Below are 21,816 nucleotides of genomic sequence, written 5' to 3' on the forward strand. Positions count from 1 at the left end.
AACTATAACAGTTCAAGACTTTTTGAACCAAAAAAATTACAAAACGAGAATAATCTAGCTTTATCCGCATGCTTGCATTTTGCGTTGCGGTTTTCGTTATTAACAATATAAATAAAAGTATTGATCCTTAGAACATTTCAAACAGTCCCCGATATTATACAGGTACCTATGTAGATAATTCATACAATAGGTAATTAGTTGACAAAAATATATGATTCGCAAATGAACCCACAGCTACAGCAAACAAGTATAAGAATAGCATTTCCATCTAGGTAGCTAATAATAAACATTATGAAATTACCGATATAAAAGTCTTAAAAATAAAAAAATTAAAACACAATATAGATGGGCTATAAAACGTGGATTCACAATAAATATGTGGTGGGGAAATGAAGTAGTACATCGGAGCAATATAAATTTATTGTTATCTGCGGACTTTCTTTACGATTATATTAATGAAATCTTTTAATTGCCGCGGTGAATTACTCAACCGGTTCGTGGAGAGTTCAAATTTCGTTTAATATGTCCCGGCGGTTCTAATGAAGCTGTGTCTCTCTGGACGATGTTTGAAGTAATTAAGAGTCTTCTTATCTGAATATCATTACTAAACATCAATGAATCTTTAGGCTGTTGTAAAAGTATGGTATTGAAAATTTGATAATTTCCTCTTGTATAGCTTGCTTACAACTTGCCCCTTTGATAAGAATCGCTAGCATTCTTCCCTTGTTGAAAAATTTGGTACTCATTTTTCAAAATGAATTCCTTTATAAAACTTTGTGTTATCTGTGACTACCACCTGTTCTGCAAGTCAGATTCTTTACTGTTGCATAAACAATTATTGTAAGCTGTTCATTTATGTATAAGGCTAGCAGAAACTCAAGGTGTGGCAGCTATTTCGAGTAATCCCATATATCCACTCACTGAATCGCTGCAAGTAGAATATCACGAACTGATATTTTGATAAGTATAAATTCTGCGTTAGACTTTATTGCGTAATATTTACAAGATTCAACAAGAACTAGTGTACCCACTCGCATATTATCTGCGGCCCTTATTTCTAATACCATAAGCAGGAGGCAGTAGCCGTCACATAAGGGCAACACGCTAAAAGCTTACAATGCACTTTCCTTTAATCAATAAATCTAAACCTTATATGGGGCATGCGATTCTCTTTGTAAAAACTTGCACATTATTGTTACTTGTTATTTATGGGCTAGTTATGATTCGAGACAACAATTTTTCTGGTTCTATCATAAGTTGAATTTAAATGTCCTATTACTATGCATTTGTTTTTATTTCAACTCAGGAGGGTTTTATTCTGATTTTTTTTTAATTAGTTTAGTAATTTCATAAAACTCAACATTGAAAGCATTTCTTCTAAATCGGTTTGTTTTTCTTTTACTTCTTCTCTCTTTCTTATTTTCTTCTCCTTTTTCTTTGCGTCCCTTACTTCGTCAAGATATTTTTCTGTTCCTAAGATTTTCATCAACAAATGAACATGTAAGTGATATGCTGTGCAGATGGATATTAGCAGACCGTTAGCAGAATTTCCTTTAATATTTATTACTCCATAAATGTAAATTGTCCTCTGCAGCTCAGGTCGTAAATCGAGTTCAATTTTGGATTTGGAAAGTTCAGGAAACACCAAAACAATAGGCTGATGTTCAGTGCTTCTTATGGAACGAGCTTTGCCAAGATTTCCTTAAGTGTGGATATTTACGAGGGCCGACATAGATAATTTAGTCTCGCCTTCTACGATTTATATAATTTGTTAACGTTTTAAGTTCGCGATGTTATTGAATTTTATTCTCGTCTCTATAACTGAAAATTGTTTAAAACTAGCGTTCTGATATTACAGTAATTGAAATATATTTGGATACTTTATTTATTTACACTTTGAATCGATAAAAATTACAAAACGGGTTTTCATTACAAAAAACATTTGTTAACCACCATATATTTTTGTATTTTAAAATTTTGCTAAACGTTTGCCTGATTGATGTAATATTTGATAAGTTGGCACTTCAACTGCTGGTACTGCATCTCTTTGTTCTCGGATCTCCATGGAATTTATAATAATGTGGATGATTTGAGTATAAATCGTAAAAGCCTTGCTATTTCTATCAGCAAGATGATGCAACCCAACATCAACAAATCTCAATTTTATTTTTAAATCAAATATAGCCGATTTTTGTCTGCATTACACCGGGTTCATCTCTATAATACAAGTAAAGAAGCATAATAAGGATATTAGCCGCCACACCGATGAACAAAATTATATAATATAATATGGTGTTTAAGTACAACTAGAAGATATCGATCTTCGTTTATTGGTTCATATAACACTTTACCAGTCTTCTCATGACAATTCTTAAGCGTTGTAGTTTCTTTTAATATTGCATCAGAACTTTCAATCATGATGAATTGCTTTACTATTCCATTAAAAAAATGTTATAATACATAATTAAGGCCATTAAAAGCTCTTTAGGTGTCTTTGTATATAGTTTCATAATTCATTGTGTCACTTCTGAGCTTAATTAAAACAATGTCGTGAGACTTTCGTGTGGTTCTAAGAGATGGATGGTTTTGTAACGTGGCAACATAGATAATTAATTGTCTCAGAGCCACATAGTCTAGTTTCCATCAATCTTCTCATCGACGACGTTAACACTTTAGCTTATCGAGATTTCAAGTTGAGAACAATCTTATTCAAATAATCTTCCGTTTACCGGCCATTTTTGAGACATCAATTGAAAAATAACATATCAACTAAATTGTCTTTTTCTTGCATACCTTGTATCGTAATATAAAATGTTTTTACTGCTACATCTAAAACCTTAACATTGCCAGAATTTTTCCAAACTTTATATATTCAGTAGAATTTTCAAACAGCCTTTCAAAAGGTTTTTTTTCCTTACTAACTCATGCTAACAGATAATGAACAAATATTAATTAAGGTCTTCATCAAAATTGGCATAGAGGCATCGAAATGTCCCGATTTCGATTTTGAAACAGTTTTGATGTTTTCTCCTACAAATTTAAGGTCTCATCAGTTTTTAACATTTCAATTATGTTACTTTGAACTCTTCTTGAAATACAAGAAAATTGCCTGCTCTTCGTGACCGATGTTAATTAAAAGAAATTACTAACCCTTAGGAATTTTATGGAATGAGATGCTGATTGTTTTATCGGCGCCGACGATTCGTTACCAGTTCAGAATTTCAATAAAATCAACGAGTTCCTGATATCGAAAGCTTTCATCATTCGAATCACGTTTTATATTAAAGTAATTTAAGGAAATCTCAGTTTTGTCTGAAACAATAAATCCGAAATTGCGGTATGGGGTCAGATCTCGCTGGGCAAAATATTCCTTGTATTAGCGGCCGGATAGCGGGACTATCAGATATGCGATATAACGGAAGTGTTGCTTATAATGGGACCTAGCTAATACGCGTATAGTTTAATAGGATTTTGTGATCAATATCGCAAGAAGTACCAAATTAATATTTGAATATATTAATTCAAAGCAGAATTTTTAAATAACTTATTAAAGTCAGAATCATCTATACATTCGAAGGAACTAACGCAACATCTGAGAAGAATAGACGCAAGAAAATCAGCAGGATGTAATGAGATTTATATCATGGGTGCGATCGCCCCATTACGAAGTTGTGGTATGATTAGCAAAGTCATTTATGCTATAGAAATAATTTCCAGACAAATAATTTTAACAATCCTATTGAATTTTATTTACTTCCGAAACCTTTCCTGGCCCGTATCAAACTTAGTCCAAGTATTGATAACGCACATTCTTACTTATATTTCAGCCAAATAGATAATATGTTTGAATAATACAACTTTTCAGTAGAAAAAGTGGTAAAGAAAGACACAATGCTAATAAACAAACGAAATACAGACATTGAAGTAATAGGATTCCAGTTAGCCTTTGACCACGAAACTCTAGAAAACAGTTTATTTATGAGAAAAAGATGAGAAAGAAATTAATGTAATGGTAAATAATTCAATGCAGTTCTGAGCGGAATCGCAATTGCGCTAGGAACTTTGGTCCGTAAGATGTTAAGTCACATTAGTCCAGTAATTTCTGCTGCTGTAGCGCCCATCAATCCGCACATCAAACACAAATAGCACAGAATTCTGCAAACTTTTGCTGGACGACAGAAAAAGGACCGCTTTAGTTCCATCTAGTTCGCATCCTGTGCGAACAAGTCTTCTAGTGTACAAATTACATTATTGAACTCTGTGCCACTTCCCACATGTTTTTTCAACTTCCTCTTATGTAAAGTTGTGTAACGCCCAACTAGAGAGTTTGTAGCAACTTATTGGCTTCAGCTTCGCTATAATTAGTGACTGCGTAAATACACGACAAATTTAAATCTTAATCTTACTTTTTTATTTAGTGACATTCGTGAGGAGAAGAGGTAAATGTCCTCAGTTAAGTCCAATGCTTTCATAATATTTTATTTTGTGTAAATATTTTACTGGGGCTATCAGAAAGGGTCTGCGCTTTTTCAATAAACCGTTTAATGGCAGCTACGGTTCATTTTGAATAATTTTCTTCTTCCTCTCTTCTACATTTTTTTACCAAAAAAATCCACATTTTAATGAGGTTTAAATAGATAAGTTAAGGTAAAAAATCGCGTTGAAGAGCATACTTATGACGACTTATAGACGACCCATATAGCCGAATGGTTAGTGAACCTGACTACTGAGCTAAAGGTCCCGGTAGCTGCATGCATGATCATTTATATGATGAATATGAATGTAGGTTATTAATGTATGTTTAAGTAAGTATATTGTATTAAATATGTCGATGTCTTGTACCCATAGTACAGGCTATGCCTAGTTTGGGGCAAGATAATTTGTGTAAATGTGTGATAAATATTATTATTATTATTATGGTAATACAAGAATAAAATTCCAAAATTTAAACTGTAGCTCTAAATTGTAAATTTTATTTTAATATTGATGACTTTTATGTAATTCGCTGTTTAGTATTAGGTAATGTTATGAATGAACAAATAGAGAATTAATGTTCTCACGGTTGGTTTTATAGCACTGTTTCCATGTCTAGGGATAATAATTATATTGTAAGGTCAGTCGTTATTTACTTGTAGTTATTGAAATCGATTATCACTTTACACAAGACAACTTATGCATATTCAAATAAAATTATAATTCTAGATTTGACCTACATCGTCGTGCTAGAAAAATTATCCAACAGGTGTTCATGCTGTTGTTTTCTGAATTAAATTATGATTTAAACACACGGCAATTTTCAATTACTAAAATAATTGTTGGGATGTTACTCAAAGTTAGTTTTTTCCTTAGTAACACAGAACAGTTATGTCTTTTACTTTTTCTGTGGACTATACTATCATATCTAGACTTTACAATCCTGCCTAAAATTAATGGAAGTGTATCAACGTAGGAATTCTATCGGTGGCGGGGTGAGAGCGCGGGGTGATGAACTATCGATTTATAAATACAATTGTGAATTGCACCCAATTTGTCAATGAATTGCTATTTTTGTGGCATCATTCACTACTTCACCAATTCACTGGTGCCTGTTTTAGGGGATTTTAATTTTTTATTTTTATATTGATAGTATACCACTTTAAGTTATTAGTGTAAATCAAATCCTCGCACAATACATTTACTTATTTACAGCATTTAGTTTATCACATCTTTTTCTTTTTTTAATTAGCACAATTCAGTCAAAACGTTTGAGTAATTCTAGTGCGTGTCTTGATATACATTGTATAATGATAAATATATTTAAATGAGTTTTTTACCACTTCTTTTCCGAATTGGTGTTAAATAACATGTCATTTTAACTTTTTTTTCACTTCATGTGATCCTCCTGTCCACTTGCTCTCTCTTATATAAAAAAAAAAAGAATCACCAACTTGTGGAGCCAAATATAGCAGTGGTGATCTCTATTCAGTATTATCTAGTATTTCGTTGTAAGTGTAAACATGAAACAATAATCTATGAGTATTGTGTGTCGTGATCAATAGGGCACCGAAGGCGTGTCGCGGCTAGGGCGGATGCGGCAATAGACGGGCATCCTCAATTACGCTGATTTGAGGCCCATTATGCTCCGAGATATCACCTTGACTACATTTGATGGCTAGTTTTCATCTCAACGGATTGTTAAATCAAAACTGAACCTGTGAAGTACATTCGTGAAATTCTCTCAAAATAAATGACAAGGGATTAGTATATGGCTAGTATTACGAAAACTTTATTGACCTCCCGCTTAAAAAAATTTAAAATTTTCAAAAATCGTGAAGTTATTGGTATTTTCCCGTTTTTGGAAAAACGAGTTCTTAGATCTCGACATTTTAAGGTCCTAAGAAGCTTGAGTGTTTGAGTGTGAGTGTGTGTATGTATGTGTGTCGGTGTGTGTGTGTGTGTGTAAACCTCTTAGAACGGGTCACCCGATCATCTAATAAATCTCAAAATATTACGAGCAAACAAGGGGCATTACCGATCGACTGAAATTGTCATTGAAAATCGGTTTATTCATTCAAAAGTAATTGTAGTTTTATTTAACTTTTATCAGGCTTTTGTGGAACATCCTGTTCCAAGTTTTTCAGCAGCACAACTCTTTGAGCTCGAAGAGCTAAAAATCGTGATAAGTACAATTTAAAGCGTTTAGGTATGGAGTAATATGGAAGTGGAAGAGAGAGCAAACGACGTCAATAATTTATGATCTTTTATTTCAAATACGACGTAGCTTGTCATGCACACTCAAATGCCAGATGTTAATAGTATTCTCTGAACCAACTAGATACTCCAGCCCCATCAAACTAAGGTTATATTAATAATAATAGTAACGGCAGCGTCGCGAATATTGTACGGTGCGCACGCGCATTCACAGAGGGTGACCACGATCCCCAACGCCCCTTGTTGACGTAAAAACTCTAGTTCGTACCGAGAAATATTATAAAACTAAGAATTAGTTGAATGAGCTTACAATCTTTTTATTTATTTATACGAATCTTCAACTGTAAACACATTTTAATATAACTAAATCTTATTTATATTTTTGTGTATTACGCAGTTCCAGGAGAACATATCATATTAATATTTATAAACCCAGTGTCCTGATGTTTGTTCCCAGTGAACAAATGGCGCTCTGAGAGAGAACAAACTGCTCGAGACTCTCCGAGCATTATTTTTTGCGCTATTTTTAATAAAATATTGTACTATCATTGCTATTGCTATAAAACAATCATAATCTAGTCCCAGGCTGTGCGATCACTTAGATATTCAGCTGTAATTGTAGGATTTAAGACAGAGCCAATAAAATATTTAAATTAATTAATAGATAATGCCTGAACAGTGGCTGGGACTTTATTATGAATCTTCCGAGATGCTGCAGCGCATCAGGCATGTTCGTTGAGGGTGGGGTCCCTGACTTCTTCGCTGTAATAAGAACGAGAATCGCGACATTTTGGAGTCGTTTGCGCAGCTCAAAAAATAAAATCCTCACGGCTATATCTGACGATATCAGGAGCCCTATATATATATAAACGATGGATATCTGTTCATATGGAGAATAACAAAAAATAAATTGGACTTGTACACTTGTACCACACTCTTATACATTGTTGGTATTCTTGTTTTTAAGTTTACTTTTAATTAGAATAAAGAATTAATGTTAACTATGGGACGTAATTGGCCTGAAATAAAAGAATTATTATTATTATTATTATTATATTATAAAAGTGTATACATTTGCCCTTAAAGCTATTATGTATCTTATGATATATATCTGCGAAAATCTCTAAATATCACGTGGCACATTATTCCAGTGCCTCCAAGTTACATTTGAAGTCATCTAAACACAAAGTTTTCCACGTATTCGATTTGCAATTAAAATTCTCAACAGATTTGATAATCGTCAAACGTGGGGCTGTGAAATTGATAATTGTCGTTAATTACGTATCCATTATAATCGGCTTTCATCACGCAATCAGTCAAATGGCAGAAGCTTGACGACTGATTGGGAAGAATCTTGGACTTACGATTGGGAAAGATAAAAAAATCCCGATTATCGAGTGATTTGTGTCAGGCTAAGATCTATAAAGCGAACTAAGACTTTGCTCAGCCTTTAGTTAGGATAAAATTTGTTGGAGTAAGCTAAGCATTTTTTTTAATAAAAATAAGGAAAAAGGCGAGCAGGACGTTCAGCTGATGGTAATTATACGCCCTGCCCATTACAATGCAGTGCCGCTCAGGATTCTTGAAAAACCCCAAAAATTCTGAGCGGCACTACAATTACGCGCGTCACCTTGAGACATAAGATGTTAAGTCTCATTTGCCCAGTAATTTCACTAGTTACGGCGCCCTTCAGTCCGAAACACAGTAATGTTTACACATTACTGCTTCACGGCAGAAATAGGCGCTGTTATGGTGCAAAGGAGCCTACCATTGGTACGATACTAAGGCGATATCTACAGAGCGTACTCAGACTTTACTTACGTAAAACATAGCTGAGTTTAAGCTAGCATAATGTTAGATTTCGTTTTTATAGTTATTTGACAGCTGAAGTTATGCTTTGCATAAAAAAAATATTAATAAACTGATACACATGGTCAAGTATTCATGTAATGACATGTTCAACTTCTTATCAGTGAACTATTTAAATCTGTTATCAAATAAACATGGCGATTTACTTCTCACGAAGGATTTGCGGAAGTCGAATTTTTCGTGGGCGATGATATTTTTATATTTTTTTTATAAATATCTGTCTTATCAATTATGCTTTCCCACGGTACGCGGGATTGTTTATTCTATGTATTTCAACAATTGCTATTAATATTCAAACGTTTAGTAACTTTATTTCAGCTGAAATGGTGCTCAGTTTGTAATTATGATCTCAATGATTATTTAGATTTTATGACGTAAGTTGTGGTTGAATTTGTACAGGTTAGGACATACCTGTACAGTTAATGAATAAAGAAAACCAAGAATATGCAAATTGTTTACAAATTGACATTTTGATTGGTTTGTTCGGACGTATAATGTTTCCCGCGTTTATTTGCAAGGCTGCTTGACATTCGGAAGACTTCAGAAATATCATTGTATTGACAGTGTTGTCAACGATATAGTCAACATTTTTCATATTCTTGGTTCATTATCAGCTATAACTTTGTGCCAAGTTTATTTGTGAGGCTGTTTGTGGGGTTTCGTTTCATATCTTTGATATAACTGGGGTTCACGTGATGGGATGGTGTGACAACCGCCTATGGACATCCGTAATACTAGGGGTCCGGATGTACGTAGTTGTGTTCTGCTTATGCTCAAAGCTCTTTATCTAGATATATCGTTCTATAAAATAATATTATTGGTAACAAAATTAATTTAATAGATATAAACAAATAAAACTGAAAACAAAAAAAAACTGAGCAACATTTTTTTCCCTTTATTTATTTAAAGGCTTTTATTACTATGTACATATCAGCCCTATTATAATCTAAGTAGGTACATGAACACTCAAAAAGCAACATTTTTGAAAAATATATCTAAAGATTTGCATTTTAAGTAAAGGTAGCAGCGTATATCTTTATATGTTTTATTAACCTGTGTACTCTTTTTTTTCATGTTTTTGTAAAAGTGGCATATTATAACAATTTATATTAACGAATTCTTACACAAATAAAGGTTTTAGCTTACAGAGCCATCAGTCATTCCTTAGCTCGCACCTCTGACTATATTAGGGCGCTTCAATTATTCATCATGCTACGAAACATTAATTCGGAGCTGTACACGATTTCGTTGAAACCGGTAAAGGCCGCTTCCTTTAGCCCGAATAAAAAAAGTAAACCCTTATACGGGTGCAATAACCGGTCCCTTTTTAGCAGCGCATAGTTTGGGCAAAATTTTAAATTTGAATTTTGGGACGTGTTGAAGGAATCGTTAATTATGTGTTGCTAACAAGGTTTTATATTTTTATTTACATATCTTGATGACCAGCTTTCACATGTACCAGGTACTCAATTCAGTTTTTTCGTTTGATGTTTAAATAATTTTCCTTTTTGGAGTAAAAAAGTGTCATTACTAATATTAACACTGAAAACTAAGAAATATCTTTAGTGCTGAGATTCTATGCCTGTTTTGCTTAATAGAAATCACATAGAAGTGACAATAACATAACATATTGCAACAACACTTGGTAAACGTCATGAAGGTACATCAGTTTGTAAAGGGGCTTTGACATTTGACATGATAAGAAACTTCAAGCCCATCTTTTAAAACATATTATAATAACAAAATCTTATGCTACTAAAACCACCAAGCAAGAGCAACCACTCAAGAACCATGCATCATCAATCTTCTATGCTATAGTAAGCCTTATTGTCAAAGAACCTTTAATATATTTCTAAAGTTTTACTGAGTAAGTCCTAGTATTTAAATATAGGGTATAAATACGATCGTTGTGAAACAAATTAGGTTTATATTGAGATATTTGATCAACGGTCAAATAGATAAAAATAAAATTAATCAGAAATTTATTCTCCAAATGATTTGAGTTTTCGTTTGTGTCAATTCCGCCAATATTCCTCAAACAATTGACACATGTTTCGCCTTTACACGAGGCAATCTCAGGACATATTGAGTCGCCAAAATCTGGCACGAGACTCAAATTTTGAGTCACTTTGCAATTAACACTAAAGAAAACTCAAATCATTTGGATAATTATGGATTTCCGCAAAGTAACACCTACTTCAATAAAAATTTATTCATGAGACATGTATTTCCGAAATGCTATAAATAAGAAGCAAAATATATATAAATGCAACAAAATTAACTCAAAGTTACTAAAAATAATAAATATCAAGTTATTTGGGTTGAAATAAATCCAAAAAATATTTAGAGTTTAAGCAGGTACCATTATCGCTATCACAGATCAGTACCAATCAATCTCGCGTTGATATTGTCTTAAGAGATGTAAGTGATTCGGAAGTTCAACAAGATTTATCAAACACATCTCACTGAGACCACCCACAGTTGACCAACGGAAATGCCGATTTTAAATCAAACTCGCGCGCACTTGTATGGAATTGTATTTCTTGTGACTTATCACTATGTAAATGATCATGGGAAATGCTAACATGCTTATTTGGAAAAGATTACATTTCTGCATAAGTTATTATCAGTTTTTTACAACTTTCCATGTTTAATTTCAGCTTTCTTACGTCATTGATTTTGCAAATTAGTTCTGCTAACAAATACTAGGTACTTATAAATACAAAAGTGGAACGGAGACTCCACCTAAAGTTGACCTGAAAGGGGAAAAACACTTACATGTAGATTCATTAATAATAAATAATATTTTATTAATTACTGATTATTGTGTTGGTGATGCTTACAAATTTCTAGAACATTTTTTATCGACAACAAAAGCAACAGTCAAAAAGTTAAACTTTTAACATTACAATGCAGTACTGCTCAGGATTTTTGAAAAACCTAAAAATTCTCAGCGGCACTACAATTGCGCTCGTCACCTTGAGACATAAGACGTTAACCCTCATTTGCCCAGTAATTTCACGAGCTACGGCGCCCTTCCGAAGTACAATAATTCTTACACATTACTGCTTTACGGCAGAAAAAGGCGCCCTTGTGGTACCCATAATCTAGCCGGCAGCCTATGCAAAGAATTTAAAATGGTTGTGTTAAAATCACTCGCATAGCATTTGTTACGACTACAAATATTTTCTTGCTTAGCGCCGTATTGACTCCATTTAATTTATGATAGTCTCATGAACCAAGATCATTGTACAAATAAACTTTATCAAAATATAAATACCAAGAACGTGATAGTCGAGCGCGCGTGTAAAATATTGACAAGTGTCAATATTTTCATCAACTAGCTGACCCCTTTAAAAGTCTTATACCTTAGAATATATATTCTCATGACTTTCTTTTCACTATAGTTACAGTTGATAAAGCGACTTAGTTACAGGGTAGCCCTGTTTCACTCAACCAAGGTGATCTATTGTGATAGGCACTGTTAGTTTTAATTATACATTTATTCTTTCAAATATAACTTTGGAATTATTTATTCAAGTAAGGGAACAAAAACCTTTGTTTAGAAATGTTTCTATAATTAAAGATTTTTAAGGTTTTCCAATATCAACGATTTGTCAAATTGAAAGGCGATTATCGCTTACCAAAAATTGTACGTTGTTATGTTTTACATTTTATGTTTTCTTTTCAGGTTTCGTGTCGTGTTCGCCCTCTCCGTGCAAGAACAGCGGTACTTGCCTCTCATCTCCGAGGGGGGAATACTTTTGCAAGTAAGTCTTGTTTCGAATCTTAATCCTCCTTTAAATCAAGGCAAAGTTCTCCTTAATTTAAATTTTTAATTCGACTGAAAGCGTAATATGTATATTGATTCTTATCCACTGGTACAGTTGGCAAAATAATCTACGACATCAATTAACAATTTTGGGCAAAAGTATGTTCTTTTAATAGTTCCTCTCAAAATTAATGTGTACTTATTATAATAAGATATTCTCCGCGATAGTATCGATCACTGTAATGAATACAAGTGCAAATGATACATTTGTGTGCCATTTAACCGAGGACGCTATTCTATTCAAACATTCGAACAATAATAATTGTAGGGGTAAAACCCTGCTTTTGTAAGCCTAGTATTTATTGATGACCCTTGCGTTGCAGTCCAGATTGCTTTGATAAAAATGAATCTTAATGGCATAGGAATAAGGCAGTGATTTTGAGACTAATGTTGCTTTGTACAAACTGCAATGTATTAAATTAAATTATAACAATGTGTTCATTAGGATTTTCCTAATATCATGCAAGGGTCAAGTGAAAACACCTGCGGCGTTTTTTTCCACTTTATAAAACCGATAAAATATATTTCGAGTAAAATTTTTAAGCTTATTATTAGTTTTGTAATATTTTATCGTATCCATTTTTTACACCATCCGGCTTCTTACTATTATTATACGAAGTATTGACAACTATTTTGTAAAATCTTGAATCTGTGTTTAAAACGGCATTACGATTGCCTTCGTCATGTTGTGCCCTAAGAAGTTTCAGCACCTAATCAATTTCACTAGTTACGGCGCCTTTCAAACCGAATGAAAATAAAAAGGTAAACCTCATTGTAACCAATTCAGTATCTTGATCCAGTCAGAATCATGTGAAAAAGAGCCTTTCTGCTTCCACCAATATCTCGAATTGAAGTACAATGGAGTTATTTTAGGCGTTATTACCTGAAAATAGATTATTCAGGTCAAAATTTTCACCGCAACATCGCTTAGTTACAGTATACTAAACCATAATTTATCAGAGCACACAATTTGCCATCTACCTAAAGCGTTAGTTACCTCACCAATAGCGAGGTTACCATATATGCAGTACCGAACTAAGTTACAATTACCACTTTCCGAACTGTTTTTGTATATGGCAATAAAGGTTGTATTTGGTTCGTGTTGGCAGATCTTGATTGTTGATTCGCATTTTATTTTGGATAATCATTTTACTTATATCAGTAATTTTTACTTAAATGATTCATGTCTTAATCGAAATCGTATCTGTTATCGACAAAGTTTGCTCATATTGACTTCAACCTCAATTGTTTTGACTATCATCAACTAGTCTCTAGACTTTTCTATGTGATTTCTAGATAATTCAAACATCTTAACAAATGCTACCACTTTATTGCGTGGTAATTTCCCTCCCCATATTCATTTAAATATGTTTCGGTTATTAAAGTGAAACTATTATTGCAACGCCTTAAATTTTTTATTCCATCTATCGCATGTCGCATAACAGCCGGCCGTGGAGTTAGAGGTGAAGTTGAATCATTAATTTCAACTACTGCCGTCAAGTCAGGTTGGCCGAGTGGTCTAAGACACTCGATTTAAGCTCTGGTTCTCTAGAGGGAATATGGGTTCAAACCCCAAACAAGATTTTTATTTCAATTTATTTTTATTTTATGAACAGAAATATACAAAAAATTGTTTTTTTTATCGATTATTATGCTGTCACTAGTATGTTATTTTGTGAAAAAACTTTCACTTGCAATTTTGGTTTCATAAAATCAACACAATTTTTTTTATTGATTAAAAAAAACACAAATCAAATAAATTTATTTAGATATAAGTAATCAGCTGTTGAGGAAAAAAAATCCCTCCAGTAAAGAGCTGTCTGAAGTTGGACATTTTGTGCATATAAATGAAACTCGATGCAATGTGGAAGCAATCTCGAGCGCACTCGCAGTAGGGGTCGTACAAGGTTTTGTTTCCATCGTTCGTGGTGCTCATTAAAACCGCAAGCCCTGTAAGGTGCTGTCCTCGTATGGAGGTGCGAGCCTCGTTATGCCAAGAACGCTCTGGTTATCTCTTTGTGTTATGATCTGCACTCCTCTTCTCTAATTAATGTCAGAAATTCAGTTTGTGTGGTAGTGGAAAATGCACGTATATCCTTGCATAGTAGAATAATACTAATGCTAGCTGACCCGACACACGTTTTTCAAGAAATATTTCGTAAAATATGCTCCCTGTTGTTAAAATAAAAAAAAATCACAGCAGAACTGTCAAACGGTGCGGTAGAAAATATGTCTATACAAAACAAATATAGGAAATTAAAATAATTATAGGTCCCAAATCGAAATAAAAACTATCCTATCGAGCTCAAGTTGGACTAAACTACACTCCATGAAGATATGCCCATTAAAATCCGTTCATTAGTTTAGGAGTTAACTGAAAACAAACATCAGGACACTGGATTTATATATATTAATATATGACTCACCTATTGTTGATTAGGAGTCGATCTTTTTGGGAAGAAAAATGTTATTCAGATCTGGTTTTTATGAATAGTACAAATATCTAAGCCTGCACACTTTTATGATATTTTTATAGATTGTTTTATTACACCAAAGAAGATTATCTTCTTTCGTGCGTACATATAAGTAGACTCACGCTTTTTTTGGAAAATTACTTATGATGGCCTATTAGAGAAATAAAATAGTGGTATTTCTATGGATCCATAAGCTAGTAAACTTAGTGTTTGCTGGTTTTTACTATGGATTAATACTCACAGTGGATACAATAATATAGTTTTCAAAAGGAGATACATATCACTGCAACGTCTCTTTATCTTAAATCTATTTTTAAAACTTTAACGCAGTCCAAAACATCCATTTACAATGAGATATGAAATCTCGTTCGTGATTATGATGTACAAGACCAATAGTACTGGCCGGTTGCTTTTCGCTCCGCTGTCAAAAGTGAAAAGATTCGATAGTTTAGATGAACGATAAGACGTTTGGCCGGTGGGCGGTGAACCTGCAGCAATAGATAACCGGCTTAATAGTGACATTTTATTATAAAAACTAAAAAAAATACCGTAGTATTTATTGTATTACACAATTTTATTTAAGATTTTTTTTCTGTTTACTGTTAATTAGAGGAATTAAAAAGTCATAAATACGGTAAGTGGTGCCTGATCTGTCCTATATTAGGGGATGTTTATTTCTATATTGATAATGTACCATTTTAAGTTATTAGTTTGAATATATAGATATGTACATGATCGCATGATCGCATGATACCTTTACTTATCTACAGTGTATGCGAATTGATACATCTACTGAAATCGGTTCTGTTTGAGTTTTTTTATTTATAATTAATCCCTTTTTTAGTTTGTTTTAACTTACACGAAGAAGTCAAAACGTTTGAGTAATTTTGGTGCATCACTTTAGATACACCGTATAAAATATAATCTAAAATGTCAAAACTGTATACATTAAACCACTTCTTCTCGTTAAAGCTCATTATTTGATTAATTTCATGATGGCCTGGGCATAGTCAGAGTAAAATTTACCAAAGTACGTGACACATAATTATGTTAATTTATATTTTAATTTTTTTATCTTTTTGAATAAAGAACAATAAAATAATTGGTGTTAGTGAAGTTTTCACAACTGTCGTGCCGTCTTAGCACACAACGCGTTTTATCTAATTTACTGAATTTTTCGTATCTTCAAAAAAATTGAGCCCGTGAGAGAAACATGCTAGTTCGTAGCTTATTACCGCAACATCTACCGCACGACCAACAGTTTATTTTGTTATCATGAATTCACCTCGATAATAAATTAGAGAACTTAATTAAGATAAATTAAAATCTTTTGATGCAACAATAAAAAAGCAGCAACCCTACTAAAATTCCGAATGCAGCAATGACGGAACTCTTATCAAATCTCTTCAGATACTGTAACAGGGCTGTCACACTTTACTTCACTATCAAATATTGAACGCGACTGCCGTAAAATTTTACGTTCGGTCGTATAAGCTAACTTAAACAAAATTAACTACAAAAGTAACACTCAGCTTAATAAATGGCCACTTAAACTTTTATGCTTTCATTTGTTTAATAGATACCTAAATATTAAAAGGATTTTTATCTTTAATGACTATTAATGTCCAGTTTTTCTTATTTATACCCGTTATAAATGTTCTAGAATCTATTTGTATGCATTTATCACTTTTAGTGTAATAGAACATTTTGGCGTATTATTCTGTGTTATCAAGTACAGGCAGTGAATCACTGTGATTCACTGCCTGTACTTGATATATATTTTTTTTTCGGAATTTATTTGTTCAAAAGCCACTACTGATAGCATTTAACTAATTCTGAGCGGCACTACAATTGCGCTCATCACCTTGAGACATAAGATGTTAAGTCTCGCTTGCCCAGTAATTTCACTAGCTACGGCGCCCTTAATGTCGAAACACAGTAATGCTTGCACGTTACTGCTGCACGGCAGAAATAGGCGCCGTTGTGGTACCCATAATCTAGCCGGCATCCTGTGTAAAGGAGCCTCCCACTGGTAATTAGTAGGTTGTAAAGAAGAAAAAGATCAAAATTTGGAATAACTTTGCACAGCTTTGACCGTAGTTGCTATGTCGCTCAGAACTTATCTCTCATAAATAAACGAACCTACCGCATTTATCACGGGAAGTGTTCCGAAGAGCTGTTTAACCTGATTCCTGCCGCCGAATTCCACCTTCGCACGACACGCCACAAGTTAGGATATCATCCCCACCATCTGGATGTGTGGCGGTCCTCCACAGTGCGGTTTTCAAGAAGCTTTCTTCCACGTACTACAAAGCTGTGGAATGAGCTTCCTTGTGCGGTGTTTCCGGGATGATACGTCATGGGTACCTTCAAAAAAGAAGACACCAGATGACCCGTACGCTCGTTGGTCCTGCTATTCCATAAAAAAAAACCTAGTCTCCTCCCGTTCCTAGAGCCCCGGTCAGAATCAGACATAATTAACCTCTGTTACTTCGGCGTACACATAAATATCAACAATAATTGAATGCACATTGTTCTATGCTTTACAACCGAGCGCGTACAATGCTCTGCACCAATTTATGAGACGCTCTTCGTATATACCATTGTATTTAACCTATTTATTAAACAGTGCCAGAGTTTCTTAATATAATTGAGTAGCCTTTGTGAGTGTCAAACTTACAATTGGTTATTTAAGATGGTTTTCTATTTCTATCGATAACGTTATTATTTAGTTTGATTATCCTTGGAACAAATGCGCATATTGGCTAATCTCTTTCAGAGGCATCTCAGGAGCGTTGCTGGCCTTTAAAAAAAATATTACTTTTTTATTACTAGTGGTCGCCCAGAGCTCGAAATTCAACCAATATTTATTTAATTATTAAGTTTCAATCTATGTGTGAGTAAGTTCTGTGTCATTCAAGCAGTAGTGTGTGTTGTTTTAATTAATTTAATGTATTTGTAAAACATTTTATAAAAACAAATAGCTTTATTTATGCACTTCTTCTCCATATAATCTTTAAAATGTGTTAAATTTCACATTCATCTGATTTAGTTTCAGCTAGTGCTGATGCCCGCGATTTCGTCCACACAGATAAAAGGTTTACTTAAAAAATAAGCAAGTTTGTAATTGAAGATTGTCATTGTCATCAACATATATAAATCTTATTTCGATTGCTATGGCAAACTAAACCTACTATTGTTATAGTTATAGACTAAAGATATAGTTATATCGACGATTTTCAGTTTTTCACAAATTCCGCGGGAGCCATGGATTTTTCCGAGAAAAAATTTAGCTTATGTCCGTTCTCATGCTGTAGTCTATCGCTGTACCAAATTATATCAAAATTGGTTCAGTAGCTCCGGCGTAAAAGCGTAACAAACAAACTTACATTCACATTTATAATATTAGTAGGGATATCTTTCTAGTTTTAATATTTAAAAAAAAACGAATAAAAGTACTGATGAGAGGCTTTTATAGTGTGATATTTCGTTATAAGGCAGTCATGTTATGCCCTTATACAAATACATGACCACAAAAGATATTACTAACATTACACAAACCAAATTTCAGACATTCATTAGTGCATCTTGTCACGACACGAACGAGACCATTTCAGCAAGGCTCTGTAGCTCATACCAAAGAGGTTATATAAATTATTTATAGAGCGCGCTTGAGCATTAGCTACACTCTCGGATGCGAATAAATCTGTCTGTGTCCGTAACTGTATAAAGCTGTGCAATTTTCTCCTAATAAGAGAAGTATTTATGAACTGATACACAATTGAAATGACAACTGACGGATGTCATTTTTTTATGGAAGAGTAAGACAAACTCGGACACTTGATGCTAAATGATCACCTCCGCCCACCTTCTCTTAACACAGCAGAGGAATTCAGAGGTTGCGTGAAGATTTGGCTTTATTTTCTTGATGTTTTCTACGCATCTATCACAGGGAGTGTTACGATGAGCTGTTTCACCTGATTCTTGCCGCCGAATTCCATCTTCGCACGACACGCCTTTTATTAGAATATCATACCTACCACCTGGATGTGTGGCGTTCCTCCACAGTGCGGTTTTCAACCGTTCAAGAAAACCGCGTACACCTTTCCTTAAAGGCCGACAACGCTCCTGTGATTACTCTGGTGTTGCAAGAGAATGTGGGTGGCAGTGATCAATTAACATCAGGTGACCCTTACGCTGATTTCTGTTTCGGAAATCTGTTTAATTTCGGGTAAGCGAGTGATTAACCCACTATACCCTTCCCCATTGATGGGGACCTCAGGACTGATCGCGATGGAGATGCACTGTGGATGCCCTCAGCCCCAGCTAGGGGATACAGGAATTTAATCGTTAATCGACCCGTAAGCTTGTTTGTCCTTTTCGTCCACAAAATAAGCCAGCACGTAAGCCTGCCAGTCAGCGCGCTCTAAAGTTAGTTCGTCCTTTGTTCCACAGGTATACATATTCATTAGACACCGCTACCACTAGTCGTATCGTTAAGCTTTATTGCGATTACGAAATATAATAGACGACGAGGCGTGTACGCGAATACGAGCAATAAAACAAATGTGTAACGCTATACTTGTACGAGTACACCAGGGATGCTCAACCTTTCATGCCAACAAATATGAAATATATGCCGCGACGTTGTTTGCTACCCTCGGTGCAATACCATCACACAATTTAGCTATTATGCCACAAAATTATAAAAATTAATAAGCATTTTAAGGTGTTGCGGAACAGAAAATGTTTCTTGAAAGAAATTTCCATATTAATCAGCAATTTGATTTAAATTTCAGTGAGTGGACTTTAGAACCCACTTTGTTACTCCCAAATTTTAATAACCAAAAAAGAGGCAAAAATAAAAAAATAAACTACATGCTATTATTATTTGTCGCTTGTTCCAGTTATTATTTTGTGAATGATTTACTTTTAGTATAATAACAAATACATATAACTTTAAACTAAGTGTAAATTATCATAATATATGTTTGGTTTTCTTATTTTTCTAAGAAGCCATGGTTCGATTCGTAACTATCCCGTTTTGTTAACTGGTGTGGCAGTCTGCTGTTCACCTTAATGAGATTTACAGAGAAACTTCTCCAAGATGGTCGGTTTCAAAAACACAATACAGAATTTAAATTGCTCTAGTCAAATTCTTTCATATAACACCTTTTTTTTAAACTCGGAAATTTAATTTAATTAACTTAAAAGGTTGCAAACCCCATGTAAAGGCAAATTCACACGACGCGGACGGTTGCGCAAGTGAAAGCTAGCGGCCAAATAAAGCAAGGACAGGTTTTGGTGTCGCAGATTACAAGATGACCATAAATACTAGAGTGTTATGGCTACTCAGTGCATCAAATATTATGAGATATCAGAGCAAATAGTTTTTATTATTTGCCCAATATTTTGCTGTATTTTACTGTCTTATTTTAAATTACCTCGTGAAATAATATCTGTAATTCAAATGTAAAATATTCTCCATCTCTGTTAGTTAGCTGTGTCTGAGAAATAGGACAGTAATAGCCAGACAATAAAATTTTTGACAGACCTTGTATTATGGCTGCTTCATCAACAAAAAATCAAGATACAAATTTCAAAATTACCGACAGCAATAAAAAGTTTCTTTACTTATATGTATTTCAAAGAGGGCAGTACTAGTAGCATTACAGTACATAATATACTGTATGTACATTATTCACAGTAGCTATTTTAAATGATATAATGATATACAAACCTAGTAACATACATAATAGGTGGTTTGCCTCACCCCGATGTCTAAGGGCTATATTACACCGGGACACCACGGTGACGCAACCAGTCACACTACTGCAACCGTGGTATCTCTCAGAGCGCCATTTGTTTCTGAAGCGGTAGTAGTACCTAGTAGTTATTAGAAATAAAATCAAAAAGAATTCTAAAGGAATCAATTTGGAGAAAATAAATGCCTTTTATGCCTTTTATAGAGCTGTATACATTTTGTTGGTAGCGGCTACTTGTTGCTCCACCGTAGTGTCTCAGTGAAATATAGCCTTAACTGTAATAACATGTTATTTAAAGAACTGGTTCCATTAATCCTCGGGACAACTTCTCAAGACAAAGGGCTTCCAAAAGTATTATTAGTCTAATGCACAAAATGCTACCTCACAACGCCACTTATAATCCTATTTCACCGACTGCGCCATCCGGTGTCTAAAACATTCCATAATTTCGTCTACCTTTATTATTATTATTTTTACCTTAAAAAATTATATGTACTTAGAGGACTTACTCAAGTTATTATGATAATGCACTTTGTATATTAGAAGTTATGCGACCGTATAAAAAATACTTTTTATTTACTATCGTAACTTATTCCTAATATAATTAATGTGATCTTTTTTTACCACAATAAAGGACGAGACGAGCAGGACGTTCAGCTGATGGTAAATGATACGCCTTGCCCATAACAATGCCGTGCCGCTCAGGATTCTTGAAAATCCCAAAAAATTCTGAGCTGTACTACAAATGCGCTCGTTATCTTGAGACATAAGATGTTAAGTCTCATTTGCCCAGTAATTTCACTAGCTGTGGTGCCCCTTAGACCGTAATACAACGATGCTTACACATTACTGCTTCACGGCAGAACGCATGGGGCGCATTCCGAGATACGTGGGTTCGAGTCCTATAAATTGTACACATTGAATTTTTATACTTAATCCCAGACAACACTTTAAAATAACTTGTTATTTTTTTTAATGTGATAACCCTCACTTCTGGGATTAATTACACAAATTAAATTTGAAAACAAAATTTATCAACGATCGTTTAGTGAGTTCTGTTTCTTGCGCCGCTTCTTCACTCTCAGAGCGCCATTGTTTCCGATGCGGTGGTAGTTTTAGACATGACATCAAAAAAATTCTATAGGAGTAAATTTTGAGAAAATTAATGCCTTTAATGCCTTTTCAG

General features: G+C 34.0%; 1 protein-coding gene across 2 annotated transcripts in view; it reads left to right on the forward strand.

Moving 5' to 3' along the window:
- The window catches only part of LOC126964633 (neurogenic locus Notch protein), a 181,426-nt gene that overhangs the window by 43,477 nt on the left and 116,133 nt on the right, over window positions 1-21,816 (forward strand). For both annotated transcript variants that reach the window (XM_050807856.1, XM_050807858.1), the window contains exon 2: window positions 12,251-12,329. In XM_050807856.1, the coding sequence (XP_050663813.1) occupies window positions 12,251-12,329 (79 nt within the window). The remainder of the gene's footprint in view (window positions 1-12,250; window positions 12,330-21,816) is intronic.

This window comes from Leptidea sinapis, chromosome 5 (genome assembly GCF_905404315.1).
Source record: "Leptidea sinapis chromosome 5, ilLepSina1.1, whole genome shotgun sequence".
Taxonomy (NCBI): Eukaryota; Metazoa; Arthropoda; class Insecta; order Lepidoptera; family Pieridae; genus Leptidea; species Leptidea sinapis.